The 15,333-nt window shown below is 39.8% G+C and overlaps 1 protein-coding gene across 1 annotated transcript in view; it reads right to left on the bottom strand.

The window, feature by feature from the left end:
* Positions 1-12,271, bottom strand: part of CD96 (CD96 molecule) — a 36,328-nt gene extending 24,057 nt beyond the window's left edge. Inside the window, exons 1-3 of the mRNA XM_065397464.1 lie at positions 12,205-12,271; positions 7,901-8,332; positions 1,466-1,578 (exon numbers count right to left, since the gene is read on the bottom strand). Of these exons, the coding sequence (XP_065253536.1) occupies positions 1,466-1,578; positions 7,901-8,332; positions 12,205-12,271 (612 nt within the window). The remainder of the gene's footprint in view (positions 1-1,465; positions 1,579-7,900; positions 8,333-12,204) is intronic.
* Between the last annotated feature and the right edge of the window lie 3,062 nt (positions 12,272-15,333).

The following is a 15,333-nucleotide window of genomic DNA, read 5'->3' as shown; positions in this document are numbered from 1 at the left end:
GTCATGATCTCCATTTTACATATGGAGGAAATAGACACAGAGTAGCTGGTTGACGAGATTATGATCAAGTCTCCTGAATTGTAGTCCCGTGGCTTAGACATAAACCACACTGTGTCCTTCCCACCTACAGCTACCCTTCCACACAGTGTTGGACAACTTTAGCACATTTAAGACTAGAGAAAAAATAGAGACTTCTCTTAATCTTTTTATTATTTTTTTTTATTTCTCGTTGCACCAAACTAATTGAAAAGCCAAACTTCATCATCTTCTTTTGACTCCTGTGTGCCAGAGCTAGTAGCAATGCCTATAGTTAAGATTGATTCCCTTTCTCTGTGCGTTTGTACATATACAATCTCAACATGTGCCATATACTTGCACATTCTGAAATGCAGAACTTTTGCTCCTTTTTCCAATTTATAGTTTGAATTAACATCACCAAATATAAATTAGCACAATGTGCAGACTTGCCCTACAAAATTTCTAAGTTTAGGATAAATGTAGTACAAAGAAGAGGCGATTCAAACTGATAGCCAAAGGGGATAGAGCTACTGGAGAAAATAAAATTTATGCTTATATTTGAAGGTCAGATTAACAAAGACACTAACAATTAGAGCTTTTCAAGAGTAACAGGTGCCAACAGATATAAATCTCAAAAAGAACAAACAAGGTACAGAAATTAATGAGCAGTGCCAAGGACGTAGTATGCTCATCTTCATCTTTGAACTACTGAAAGTAATCTTTCAAGACAAAGTTGGAAAAAATACAAAGATTCCTGCAAAAAGTAACATGCAATGCAAAAAAATAACTTGTTCAACTCCAAGCCAAGAGCTTCTAAACTTGTTTTGTATGTGGCTTCACATGCCTAGGCAACTGTGTTTGAGAGCTCTTTTGTTCTCCCCATTCTTAAATAGAAAGTTAGCAGCGAGCAAAAATATCCATATGTAGTCTCACTTTCTGTTTCTGAAATCACCAGACAGATTACTTATCAAACAACCAGGAGCAGTTCAGTACATTATGAGATAACCCTGCATGATGTTGAACATTTTGTAGTGCTCCAACAATGCAAGAATTTAACAACTTAAAAAAAAAAAAAAAAAAACAACCTCTGCATCATTTTTTTTAAATTTGGTTATTCAATTTACCAATTTCACTACCCTTTCCAACACCCTTTTTGGTTTCAATTATTTTATGAAAAATTAAACCACCATAGCAATGTTTTTTCTTTGTTCTCTAACACACTGTTTCCGGTGATATGTATGCCGCTTGTCACCTTGGAGACACTGCATTTCTAGTTTTTCCTCCCTGTTACAGTCTGATGTTTACTCAGGTCCTGATATTACCTATATCTTTTGTCTAACAAAACTTTACTTTAACTGTTTGCAGTCCCCTGTGCAAAGTGTAACATTTCTATTTGCTATGTTTTTTCCTTACTTTTTAACCAGTAATGGAGGGTAGTTATACTTACCATTAGCCATTTCAAAGGATACTTGGACAAATTTACGGAAGTCATGTTCTCAAGGCATGGAATTTCCAATGTTTCATTAAATAGCATTTCCACGACCCCATAGTGCTTCTCATCTTTTATAATTGTAGCAAAAAACAAGAAGAATAAAGAAAATTAATAGAACAATATATAGTGTGCTTTAAAACAAAACATGCATTGCTCTGCTGTTCCTATGCTGTTGATTCCATAGAATAGGCACTAATTGTTTAAAAATTCAGTTAAAATACTTCCAAAGCACAATAATCTTTTACAGACTTATTTGCTAACTGAAAACCACGGTCCCAATTCTGCAAGAAACCCTATGCCTGAAAGTACCGTTGAGTTTAACAGGGGAATATTGTAATGGAGTACTTGCAAAAGAAATTCTGCTAGTTGTATAATCAAGATTTACTCTCAGAAGGAAAACTTGGAAAGGAGGAAAAAACTGAGTTTGTTCCCTTCCTTCTGAGACACATAAGAGTCTGAAACTTCCAATTTCTTCTACTGGAATAAACCTTAACACTAATTTTTCCATCTTTGGTTCTTTTCAACTGAGGATCTCAAGGAGCTTTACGAACATTGACTAAGGCTTGCATCATCTCATGTGAGTTAAGTATACTCCCTGTTTTACAGATGAGGAAAGAGACAGAGGTGTTAAGTGAGTTGATCCAGGTCACATAGACAGTGGCACAGCTGGAAATGGAGCACAGAATTCCTAACACTCCTAACACCCGATCCTTTTTCTACCATTGATTCTCCCTTTTTAATACAATCATGCTGTTTTTTCCCCTTCCTATAGCAGCTTTCCCCAGGAAAGTTTTGATTAGTAATCACACAACAAAATTTAGATATGGATGCAACAGTCTGAGCACACATTCCTTCTCCCATAACAGCAATACGCTTGAAATAGTAATAACTGGGGCTGTCAAGCGATTAAAAAATTTAATCGCAATTAATCACACTGTTAAAGAATAATAGAATACCATATATTTCAATTTGTGGATGTTTTCTACATTTTCAAATATATTGATTTCAATTACAACACAGAATACAAAGTGTACAGTGCTCACTTTATATTACAATTTTTTATTACAAATATTTGCACGGTAAAAAACAAAAGAAATAGTATTTTTCAGTTCACCTAATACAAGTACTGTAGTGCATTCTCTTTATTGTGAAAGTGCAACTTACAAATGTAGAAATGTATACAAAAAACTGCACTCAAAAATAAAACAATGTAAAACTTTAGAGCCTACAAGTCCACTCAGTCCTACTACTTATTCAGCCAATTGCTCAGACAAACAGGTTTGTTTACATTTTCAGGAGATAATGCTGCCAGCTTCTTATTTACAATGTCACCTGAAAGTGACAACAGGTGTTTGCATGGCACTGTTATAGCCAGCATTGCCAGATGCGCTCAAGATTCATATGTGCCTTCATGCTTCAACCACCATTCCAGAGGACATGCGTCCATGCCGATGACGGGTTCTGCTTGATAACAGTCCACAGCAGTGCGGACTGACGCATGTTCATTTTCATTTTTTGGCTCTGTCATTTCCGCATCAGAGAGTTGCTCTGAAAGCATACTCTACACCTCGTCCCTCTCAGATTTTGGAAGGCACTTCAGATTCTTAAACCTTGGGTTGAGTGCTGTAGCTATCTTTAGAAATCTCACATTGGTACCTTCTTTGCGTTTTGTCAAATATGCAGTGAAAGTGTTCTTAAAATGAACAACATGTGCTGGGTCATCATCTGAGATTTCTATAACATGAAATATATGGCCAAATGCGGGTAAAACAAACAGAGAAGGAGACATACAATTCTCGCCCAAGGAGTTTAGTCACAAATTTAATTAACACTTTTTTTTTTTTAAACGATCATCATCAGCATGGAAGCATGTCCTCTGGAATGGTGGCCAAAGCATGAAGGGACATACAAATGTTTAGTATATCTGGCACATAAATACCTTGCAATGCCGGCTTACAAAAAAAGCCATGCAAATGCCTGTTCTCACTTTCAGGTGACATTGTAAATAAGAAGAGGGTAACATTATCTCCTGTAAATGTAAACAAACTTGTTTGTCTTAGCGATTGGCTGAATAAGAAGTAGGACTGAGTGGACTTGTAAAACTTTAGAGCCTACATGGTTTTGTTTTTTTGAGTGCAGTTATGTAACTAAATACCTACATTTGTAAGTTGCACTTTCACAATAAAGAGATTTCACTACAGTACTTGTATGAGGTGAATTGAAAAATATTATTTCTTTCATCATTTTTACAGTGCAAATATTTGTAATAAAATAATAATAGTGAGCAGTATACAATTTGTATTCTGTATTGTAATTGAAATAAATATATTTGAAAATGTAGAAAAACATCCACAATATTTAATAAATTTCAATTGGTATTCTATTGTTTAACATTGTGATTAAAAGTGCGATTCATCTCAATTAATGTTTTTAATCGCAATTAATTTCTTTAATTAAGTTAACTGCAATTAATCGACAGCCCTAATAATAACCAAGTGTCTGCACCCAGCTTCTTTTCCTCCAATATTTTCCCTAGTGTCCCCACTTCAAGGCTGAAATACAGGCATTAAAGGATAGATCAATTATATAACTAACTAAATACAAATGTGAATCAGGAAATACCATCAAACACAAGGTGCTTTTTTTTTTAAACTGAAGCTCTGCTCTGATGTATGGAGGTCAGACACCCATGCTGGTTTTATCAGTTCCCTCAGTGTCCTCGGATAGGATTCCTGTAGTGGTGCTGCTGGATTGTACACAGGACCCGGTGGGGTGGATGGGATTGCTGAAGGTTACCTCCATTTCCTCCTCACAAGGAGATCTCAGAAGGTTCTGAAGATTCACTGCTTATCCTTCCTGAAGCTCTGCAGTGCAAGGTCATCACACCAGGCTGTTGTCTCTCCCGTTCCCCATGTATCAGGGGCCATTAGAGGGGACTGACATATTTCAGTCTGCAGTATCAGTGAACGGACTGCTGTCAACTCTATTGCTCCTCCTAGATTCTGTCATCTTTGCATTTCCAGAGCCTGGATGAAACCCAGCTAGTTTAGGACCAATCCAGGCAATACAAAGGCGATGCTGGTAGACAGGAAAAAGCATATTGTAGAAAGGATAGGGATAAGCCTGCTTCCTATACATTGGTATATCCTCACGAAATCTTATCTGTTCTGTTACTTCTCTCAGGTGACAGCAAAGGCCCACTGAATCTATATGACTAATCATGGGGTTTGCAGTTCTTCATTCTAGTAAGGATTTTGCCCATTTATTCCTGTCCTTGTCACCTCCAGGCTGATGAATGATATACAGTTTACTTAGCAATGTCTTTGAAGGCCACCTGGAAATGTTAGCTAGTACAAAATGTGGCCTTCTGCCTTTCCTATGGGAAGGCAATAGTGCATGCTGACTAGAAGCTCGTCAGCTCTGGAACTAGATTCCACTAGTAGATTCATCAAAGCCTACGTCTAGCTCACACAATAGTGTGCTAGACTTGTTTTTTTGCTTTTCCTCAGTCACAGGTTCTTAGTCTATATGGTCTTTCTGTGTCTGACAGTTGTCTGCAATGACAACTCTCACATCTGGAAGCGAAGTGCAGTGTTACAGCTGGCGAGCAGCCCTTGTCATGAAGGCACTGATTTGCAACCCTCAGAATGTTCTACAGGAAGCTCAAGAGAGGCAGCTGTTGTATGTATTTCAATGGGGGAAGGACCACTCAAAAAAGTAAATGTCACTATCACTGCATTACAAAAGGGCACTGATCAGCTTTTCATGATAGTCCAGAAAGGGGAAATGGAGTGAATCTTTTGCTGTACTACGTACTTGAGAAATTAAACTGTCTGGGTGAGTCAGCAGATAAGTTACATGTCATGCAGCAGGCTGCAGACAGTGAGGTTTAAGTAAGGTCAGTAGACAAACAGAAGAGCTATTTAAAACATGAATTCTTGACACAGGAAGTATTTTTGAAGACTGCCTCTCTGCATTCTCACAATCCTGTGTCAACAGCTCTATTTTCCCTGCAGTTCTTTGATTCAGTTCTCTAGTAACAAACTGTCTGCTATGGTCCTATGTGATCGCCATTCACCATTTTTGTCTCCCTTAAAATATACATTGGCAATAGGCATACTGATAAATGTAGTAATATGTTTGGTTTGCTCTAGCAAGGGGCAGAGCACAGCTTGCTGGTTTGTGCCATTTCTGCAAAAAGTTTGAAACTCACTGAACGTGAACAATAGTTGTCCTCATTTTAACCTACGTAGATGGTAATGCTAATGCTGGGCAGGTCTGCATCAGTAAGGAGAAAGGCTTCATTTCTTTAAGAAGGAGAGAGAAAACCCAGCACAATGAATAAGCTTTTAGTCAAATGTTCATCTAGCATATTCCCTTCATTTCTTCCACCCAGTGCTCTCCACATTCTAGGGCTGTACCATAGCCATGGCATGGAAGCAGAACTTTCTGTCTCACAGGGGTGTCAGAAGTGCACCTTGGCTATAGCACAGAGTGCTGTTGCAGTCCTTTTCAGAGTGGCTGGTGGGTTTATAACCTCTCTAAGTTTCACTCATTCATTATTAACATTCTTTATAGTCTCAATTCTCTTCCCTAGTTTATTTGATCTGTCTTTTGCTGTTAGTCAAATGGCAAGAAGATCCCTAAAGAGGAGACTATGTGGTAACTCCAAGGAACCTCCTGCGCCTACGAGTTAAGATGGAATCTTCTTAATGAACCAACATTTGCCATTTCAACCCTAGTATTCATATATTTGATCCAGAGCAAGTTTGTCCTCGTTTGTTTCAGCAAGTCCATGGGGATGGGTTTCTTGAGACTGGTCAGCCCAGATGTTAGTCCATGAAAATTAAACACTAATGTGAGCTACTCAAAGCCACATTCTACATATGTAATCATAGCAACAACTCCAACCTGGAGACTCTGAGTTTCAACCTGCACATCCCAGCATACGTACCTTTTTGGTAAAAGACCTAACTTAGGGCCAAATTCTAAAGCCACTGAGTCAACAGTATTTGCCCTTGGGGCTGGTAGGTGGCCCTTAGTACAGCAGCTGCCATTCTGTTTTGTGCCTGTTTTCTATCCTATGCAAGGACAAACATATCACTATCTTTTACCTTTCCTATACCCTTCAAACACTCAAGGTCTGCATGCACATGAATGCAGTACACAGGAGAACAAGTACAAGAAGACATATAGCGCCCAAGCAGTGGCAAATCAGAGACCTCACTGTCATTTTCCCTGTTTCATTCCTGTAGTTTGTTAAAACTCGAAATCACATATTTCAGTTGTTTTTTTAAGCAACCAAGAAAACCCAGCTGATGTGAACAACTAAATTCCCTCCTAAAATGAAAATAACACATTTCTTCACTTTTTTTCCCATGTTATCTGAAACCAGGCAAAACTAATGTGATTTCAGATTTTTATTCAAATCAGAAATTTGAGCCAGGTTCTCTAACCTTCCAGCGAACTGGACCAAGTTTCCTAAGCATCATATTAAGGATTCTGGGCAGAAATCAGGTGGGACTCATTAACCTCATATGGCTCAGAGATTAAACTTGGCAAGTTCAGCAGACTTTAGTTTTTGAGCTAGTTCAAACTCAGGAGTGGTATGAATTCATCCAAATCAAAACTGGAACCTCTGCATACCAAACCTACTGACCCTCAATAAAGCACTGTTCAACATGAACTGAACTGCCATTCGCATGCAGTTGGCCAGCCCTGCCTTTGCTTCTACTATTTATTAGCTGTTTCTAGGAAGCATAGTGCAAGTTTGAGAGCTGGCTCAGAAAATGTTTGAATCCCCATTTTCCAAACCTACCCTTCAACTGAGGAAATTAGCTACCCGTAGACATTGCAGCCTAGTTTTCAAAGACACCCAGCATTAATAACACACACATCAGTCTATGGGAACTGAGGATGTTCAGCCCCTCTATTGATCAGTCTCTTTACTAATAATTTCAACATATACAGAGTATAGTATGTTTGGAAGACAGGTGTCCTCCATCCCTAGGATGCTGCATGGCCCAGCCCGTTTCCCAATTACCATTCTCTGCCCAGTATATCATCATTGTCCCTAATGAACACACATCATCCTTCCTCCCTGCCATTCACCTGGTTCCGTCCATCAACCTGCTCCAATATTCCTGCCCATAAGTTAAATTGTGCTATGCTCCTCACCAGGCACTGTTTACATACGGTAAGGCAAGGCTGTCAGACAACAGCTAAACCAGAGTTAGCAACCTGTCTAGGCAGCAGCAATACAATACAAGTGCACATCTGGAATCACAGAGCAAATTGAATTTAGCCAGACAAAAATATTCACATCATTTACTTGTTTTGTTTTTTTCTTAAGTGTTCCGAAAAAACAATAGGTATCTTAATATCACTTACCTTCTGCCTTGATAGTAAGATTAATTTCCGCAGCCTTTGTCCCATATGGGTAGGTAGCAAAGCTACACTCATACTGCCCACTGAGTGAGAGACTAACATTACGCAAATGTAGACTCCACTGTTGGCATTCCACCTGGTTTGCTCCGGCATCATGGGAACTCCAAGTCTTGTTAACATCTACCCAGCAATGGCGGGGAGTCTTATTGAAAGCCACTGAATAGTTATAAGAAGTCTTAGAAAAAGGTAAGTATCTAATGCCATACGTAGGGTGATATACAGCTATTCTACTGGGTGGCGTATCATCGATCTTTGACCATTGTGTTTGTGTCACATGGATCCCATCTGCGCTCAGGATGCTGCATTCCAGAGTCACATCACTGCCAGGGAAAGCATGGACTGCTTCTGTGTTTATCATGGTGCCTTCAAGCTGGCCTTAAAAAGAAACAGAAAAATTGTCAAATCAAGCAATGCTTATAAACAACTCCCTTTTAAATCTTCTCAACACCGTTTGGCGCCTTCACTAGAGAGAGACACCTATAGAACAATAAGCTGGGGCCTAAAATACAGTACTGTAATATTAAGTACAGTGAGAAGGTTTAGCAATTGATGGAAGTCGTAAATCATTAGTACAGATTCCAGAAAAGGAACTGGAGAAAAAAAAATAAGCAGTGGCTCAAGTAGCTTGAACAGGATGGGGAGCGCTCATCCTACTTCCCAAAGAGAAAGGGGAGCTTAGCAGGTGGAGATCTTTCAAGTGATATGTAAAACACAAGCCAGGACTGCTCATTCCACAGCTCTCTTTGCAAGAACCAAGCAGTAGTTAATCCTGCTTGCTAATTCTGTTTTGCGCAATTGCATTCTGCCTTTTTCAATTACCCCTGCCGTTTCAATAGGAAAAGGTGTTCTTTTACATGGACCTTGCTAGGCAGCTTCTGCATTTCACTGTGGAGGTTGCATTTCAGTGTTGGAGCAAGCAGCCTCCTCATGTATGGTTTGTATATCAGTTTAATTTTCTGAGGCACTTTGAGGTCCTTTGTGCACCATATAAATACAGAGCTAATGCATTTGTGAAAGGAAAAGAAGTTTTCAGCCTGTTTTGTTGTTGTTGTTTTTAAATAGCTGCTGCCACCGTGAAATTGACCTTTTCTCTTTCTTTTTCCTCCTGGGGGAAAATAACTCTGTGATCTATCTCCACTGTCTCCGTTGAGTTCCAAGAGACATGGCATGCAGCATATTCATATGCAGGAAGTTCCCAGGTAGCTATCAATTGATGACATTACACAGAGCAGTCCCCTACAGCAGAACTCCACTTAACCAAACAACAGTGCCATACATCAATCACCCTTTTATCTGAAGTATTTGGCAATCACGAGAAACTTTCAGAAAAAATGGATATGTATGAGCACCCTCAGGTGTAGGGCTCACTCCCCCTTATCATTCTTTTTAGCCTCTCCCCATCTTTAAAGACCACCTCGAAAATTCTCACTATGCGCCCCTCCCCCCACTTCCCAACTGGTGTAGCTACGGTCAGAGCCATATTTATTACATCTCTCTTCCAAGCTTTTTTGTGCCTCCCCACACCCTGCAGCCAACACCCTCAAGTCATTTTATTCATTATGAATTTTTAAAGGGACATAGCAATTTGATTTTATGTTATATGTAACCATGTCAGGGATGGTCTAGATAATACTTAGTCCTGCCATGAGTGCAGAGGACTGGACTAGATGACCTCTCGAAGTCCTGTCTAGTTCTATGATTCTATGTTCTACAGTCCCCTAAATGCCTGCGCAGACCGAGGACATGTAATGCAGCAGTAAATGCATTTGTCATTTATGCAGCGCTAATAGTGCTCTAGGAACTATATTGACAGCTATTAAGCCAAGATGCAGGCCCTGAAGGGCTTACAGTCGAATGAACTCCTTGCAGGACTGGGGCAGTGTGGGCAGGTCTGAACCCACAAGGAGCTCGTTGCAGAAAAACTGGTACTAAAATAATCAAAATATGAAACCAAGTGAATAGAGCATGAAAAGCAATGTGACTAAATAGTCAGGTTAAATGCACTTAGCTCCAGCATTTTAATACCCCCATCATGTACATCCTTTACAGTAAAATAAAGGGGAGTAAGGTGGGCAAGTTAAGATTTAAGTGGAAGATTTGCCTAAATAAAAATCTCAGTATCTGTCCAGTATGATGACAGAGGCTGATCTAAGACCTCTACTTACTAAAGGCATCTGTTATATTCAAGAGATAGCATCACTTAAGTAGTTTCCAGACAGATAACTTGCAATGAAAATTATTTTTAATAGCACATATTAGAACAAAGAGCCAAATCAAGCCACATTTTAATACTTCAACTTTTTTTTTATTAATTGCTTAACACAGCACCAAATTAATGGAGTCCATTTTATCTAAAGGTGTGCAGCAGCTCTCTCACCTTGGCACTGAAATCTTGCCAATTGTTTTAACAACTCCAATTTTACCCCAACATTTAAAAAAAAAATTAAGATGCCCGTATGTCCATACTTAACCCCTTTTCCTGCAAGATGTTCCAGCCATTCAGAGTATCGTGCAGCATGGGCAACTCAGACACTTAAGTTTAAAGTGGAAGGACTATGTTGGCACCAGAATAAATCGGTGTGCACTGGGCATGATTAAATTTAGGCTGGAAATTAAAAGAAACTTTCTAATCATCAGAGGAGGGAGGTTCTGGAACAGCTTTCCAATAGGAGTTTTGAGGGCAAACAACCTAAGGAGTTCTAAGAGGGAGCTTGATAAATTTATGAATGGGATTATATGACAGGGCTGTTTCCAATACTGGGGAATGGACTAAATGACCCACAAGGTCTCTTCCAGTTCTGTTTTCCTCAGTGCTCTGATTTTTATTAGGGCAGAACACCTGTAGCTGCAGAGAAGTTTAACGGGAGTAAAGCCTGGATAAACAACTGAAGGATTTTGCCGTAACTTCTGTTTTGTTGAGATTTAATATGGACAATTGTTTCTCTGTATGTAATATGGATTTTCATTAGTCATCTTACTTGGCTCTTTTCTTCTCTCTATCTAAAGTAAACTAAGATTTTTTTTTTCATTTTTATCATCATCAATTTCCCTTACAGCAGTAGGAAATTTCCCCGACCTGCTCCATCTATATGCAATCATTGATAAACATACTCAGATACATCTTGCAGTACCTGGAACATCTTTATTTTTTGAATTGGAAATTGGACTCAAGTCACAACATTCATACGCACACTCAGCCCTGGGTTTTAAGTACCTCAAAATTCAGGATGCACAAATGAAGCGTTATGAGTTTCAGGCCCCACTCTAATTTTTAACAAGGCTGGTTTTGATTAAGCTCCCCTGATACAGACAAAGTTGCTCTCCCTTCTCTAAAGTCTTATTCTAATATTCAAAATGCCTCGCCCTGGGGGTATGTCTACATAGGAGCTGGGAGGTGTAATTCCCAGCTTGAGTAGACATACGTATACTAGCTCTGGTTTATCTAGCAGGCTAAGAGCAGCAATGTGGCCACAGCAGTGCGGGTGGCAGCTCAGGCTAAGTATGTAGCCAGGGGGTTCAGGTTACATTAACATTTCCATAGACAGCAAGTGTGAAAAATCAGGACAGGGGGTGGGGGGATAATAGGAGCCTATATAAGAAAAAGACCCCAAAATCGGGACTGTCCCTATAAAATCGGGACATCTGGTCACCCTAGGTCCAGGTGGGACTGTACTCAGTCAGCTAACTTGAGCTATTGCGCTTGCTACCAGGGTCACATGGCTCTTCTTTGATGTGCTAGCTTGGACAGAGCTAGTGTGTGTCTGTCCGTCCGTGCTGGGAATCATACCTACCAGCTGCTGTAGAGACATACTCCCAGTGACAGCCTTGTCTTCCAAGCCCTTAATACAGTGCACAGACGGGAAAAAATCTCTCCAGGATTTCAAAGCAGTCAGTATCATGGTTCTGCAATTAATGGTCACATTTTGGAGGGGAGGGGAAGAGGAAGTTAAAAAACCCACACAGTTAGGAGGGAAGCACTCATTTCTAAAACATATATCCTGTTAAAATGAGTGAGTTCTTTGCAATGAGAGAAACTGTGAAAATGGCTTACAGCTTTGAAGAAGCTGACTTGCTAGTCAGTACATCTAGTTAACATTTAATAGTAGTAATCTGTATCTTACTGTAGTTATGAAAAAGTTGCCTTGAAACACAATATCATTGTTCGCAGTTTGATTTTTGCCTTAATGTGAAATTTAAAACAGGTTTTTCCAAATTAAAGAAGCTCAGTCCATAAAACACTTACTTACCAGCAACATGATGTGTTAGGATGAACAAATACAACGCACAGGGAGGCCACCTTTTCTCCATCTTCATCACTTGTTGTTACATTAACATTTCCATAGTTGTTTTAGTGATTGCTGCAAGTTCTTTGTAAAGGAAGCCAACACTTCTGATCAACCCAGACACACCATTTCAGCGTGGCTTCAGAGAAGAGCAACGTCGACAGGAAACTGAGGTTTTCACATCTGGTGTGGTAAAATTAGTTCATCTTTTAAAACCTTTCTGTAAAGATCATGGCTGATTTATTCAAAATATAAACCCTAGATCAGGGGTTCTCAAACTGGGGGTCGGGACCCCTCAGGGGGTCGCGAGGTTATTACACGGGGGGTTGTGGGCTGTCACCCTCCACCCCAAACCCCGCTTTGCCTCAAGCATTTATAATGGTGTTAAATATGTTAAAAAGTGTTTTTAGTGTATAAGGGGGGTCACACTCAGAGGCTTGCTGTGTGAAAGGGGTCACCGGTACAAAAGTCTGAGAACCCCTGCCCTAGATGCTCTCTGAAAACGCTGTCAAAACTGTAAATTGAAAACCACATATATTCTACAGCTCACATACAAAGCCCAGTGTATTGTCTCATTCTCTATGTAGAACTCCAGAACGGACACAGTTATTAAGATGAATGTAAACTTCTTGAAAATAGCCTAAATGTTTAAGAAGTGTATATGATGTGCTGTATAGAGCAGGGGTGTAACTAACAGAAATGCAACTATTTGCTGTGCAGTGTACTCCTACATTTTTAAGAACCTGTCAATGAGCAGACAGGAATTTTGTTCTCAAAGTTAGTTCAACCTGTCAGGCCTGATTGAGGCGAGCAAATTTTACTATTGATGAACACCTCTGTACTATAATGTTAATTGATATTATGCGGAATACAGTTTGGACTCAGTGTAGAGCAGGAAAAACTTTGTTCAACATTATGTGAGCTAACAGCATCTGTGTTGCTAAAACCATTACTATTATTACTACTACTACTACTAACACAGTTGAAATCAATGGGACTACTCTAATTTGTAAAGATTACTCCTGTAAGTAAAGGCTTGCAAGATCAGGCCCTTAGAAAGCTCTTCCTGGCAGGGACTCCATGTTTATTTATTTTGGTAAGGTCCACATGCATCTATGGCACTACATAAAATATCGGTGAATCAATCTATTTGTCCATTCTTCAGTGTTTTTTCCTTCACATGTGCCTCCAAAGTAGTTTGGTGTACAATCCACATGCTACATTCACTGGTCGGAGAATTAGTGCATTGGGGTATTTCCAGTTATACTGATTGTTTTGTTTTTGTCCTGTTTCCTGTTTAATTATTTGCCACAGTATCACAAACTAGGGCCAATGGGGGCGGCGAGAAGCGGCACGGGCGAGCGATGTGCTGGCCGCGGCTTCTCGCCGCCCCCATTGGCCCGGGACGGCGAACCGCGGCCAGTGGGCGCCGCGATCGGCCGAACCTGCCGCGTCAGCAGGTAAATAAAACTGGCCCGGCCCGCCAGGGTGCTTACCCTGGCGAGCCACGTGCCGAACGTTGCCGACCCCTGAACTAGATCAATGATACTAAGATTGACGCTTGGGAGCTGCAAGTGGCTCTTTAATGTGTTTCCTATGGCTCTTTGTGGCACATGGTATTAAAACACTGTGATTTAATTATTAACCAATCTAATATATTAACCAATCAGAATGCTTTTACTGTATTATTAACCAATTGTAGAATACTTGGTCAGTCATTTTGCGGTGAGAATATTATATATATTTTCTCACTGGACAAAATAACAGTGTTTTAATACCATGTGCTGTAATATATATAAAATAGTAAATGAAACAATGAATTCACACTACTGTGGCTCTTTGGGTAATGTTGATTGCTAATTTGGTTCCCTAATCACTGAGATCTGAGTATCACTGAACTAGATTAATTTTAGATCATTTCATTAAACTGTACACTCTTCCAGTAAAGAAACGTACAGTATCCTTATAAAGGGACAAATTTCAAAACAGAAATGAGAAAAAGTATTCTAGCACTGCCAGTTTCTCCTCCAGTAATTTTATTCTTCCCCTTTCCTTGTGTGTTAGATTAATTGTTGACATTCTTTTTAATACATGTGGCTGTTCTTCATTAAAAAGAGTTTTGGTGTTTTTCCTGCTTGTTTTATAATGTAAAAGCAAACTTTAAACTGGACTTCAAAGCCTGAGCTTCAGTCTTAGCCAGAATTAGTGGTCCTCAATGCAGATTCACAGTGACAGATTGACAGCATGCTGGTTGCATGCACATAGGGCCTAGTAAATAACTCAATATATGCTGAGGACCAGTGTCACTTTATTTTATGGCAATAGGGCTCTATTTTCACAAAAATAACTCTGAGCTGCACACTTACAGTGGGCAACTATTTATTTTATACACCGTTGCTTTTCATATGCAGCTCAAGGTCTATTTTTTTAGGAAGTTTAGTGCACCGGTAATGGTTTTTCAAACAGAATAAATTGGTTTTGAGCCTTTTCTTCTGCTCATCCTTGGATTACTTTTTCTAAAATGACAACGAAACAGCAAGACAGAAGCAGGGTGAGTACCCCTCAAACAAAGCAATACCTGACCCTATTACCAATCAGTGAAATTGTGCTCTAGCTGAGCCCAGGGTGACCAGACAGCAAGTGTGAAAAATTGGGACGGGGGGTGGGGGGTAATAGGAGCCTATATAAGAAAGAGACCCCAAAATCAGGACATCTGGTCACCCTAGCTGAGCCAGAATCCGGCATCCCCATTTCTAAACATAGGCGACTGGGGGGGTCAATCTTTGCTTGCAACTCCAATGCCATCTCTTGTCCTCATTACTTTAAATCCTGACCCCATCCTTAAGACTTTTACTATGTTGTGCTGCCAACATAGTAAAAGTCATGACTATTCTCGGAAGCAATGAGGTGCTGTATGGTCAACAAGACATTCAAACCATAGTTTTCAGCAGTCACTTGGGAGAAGCAAAAATGCACTCTCACATGTGCACTGCCCAGTTTCCAACTCAGGGAACAGCAGCAATAGATAAACTGCTGACTTCTCAGCCAGCTGTAAAAACAAGAGTCCAAGACAAATCAACTTAACTCCAAACT

Source organism: Emys orbicularis, chromosome 1, assembly GCF_028017835.1.
Source record: "Emys orbicularis isolate rEmyOrb1 chromosome 1, rEmyOrb1.hap1, whole genome shotgun sequence".
Classification (NCBI taxonomy): domain Eukaryota; kingdom Metazoa; phylum Chordata; order Testudines; family Emydidae; genus Emys; species Emys orbicularis.
The sequence above is the reverse complement of the archived record's forward strand: the minus strand, read 5'-3'. Positions and strand labels throughout refer to the sequence as shown.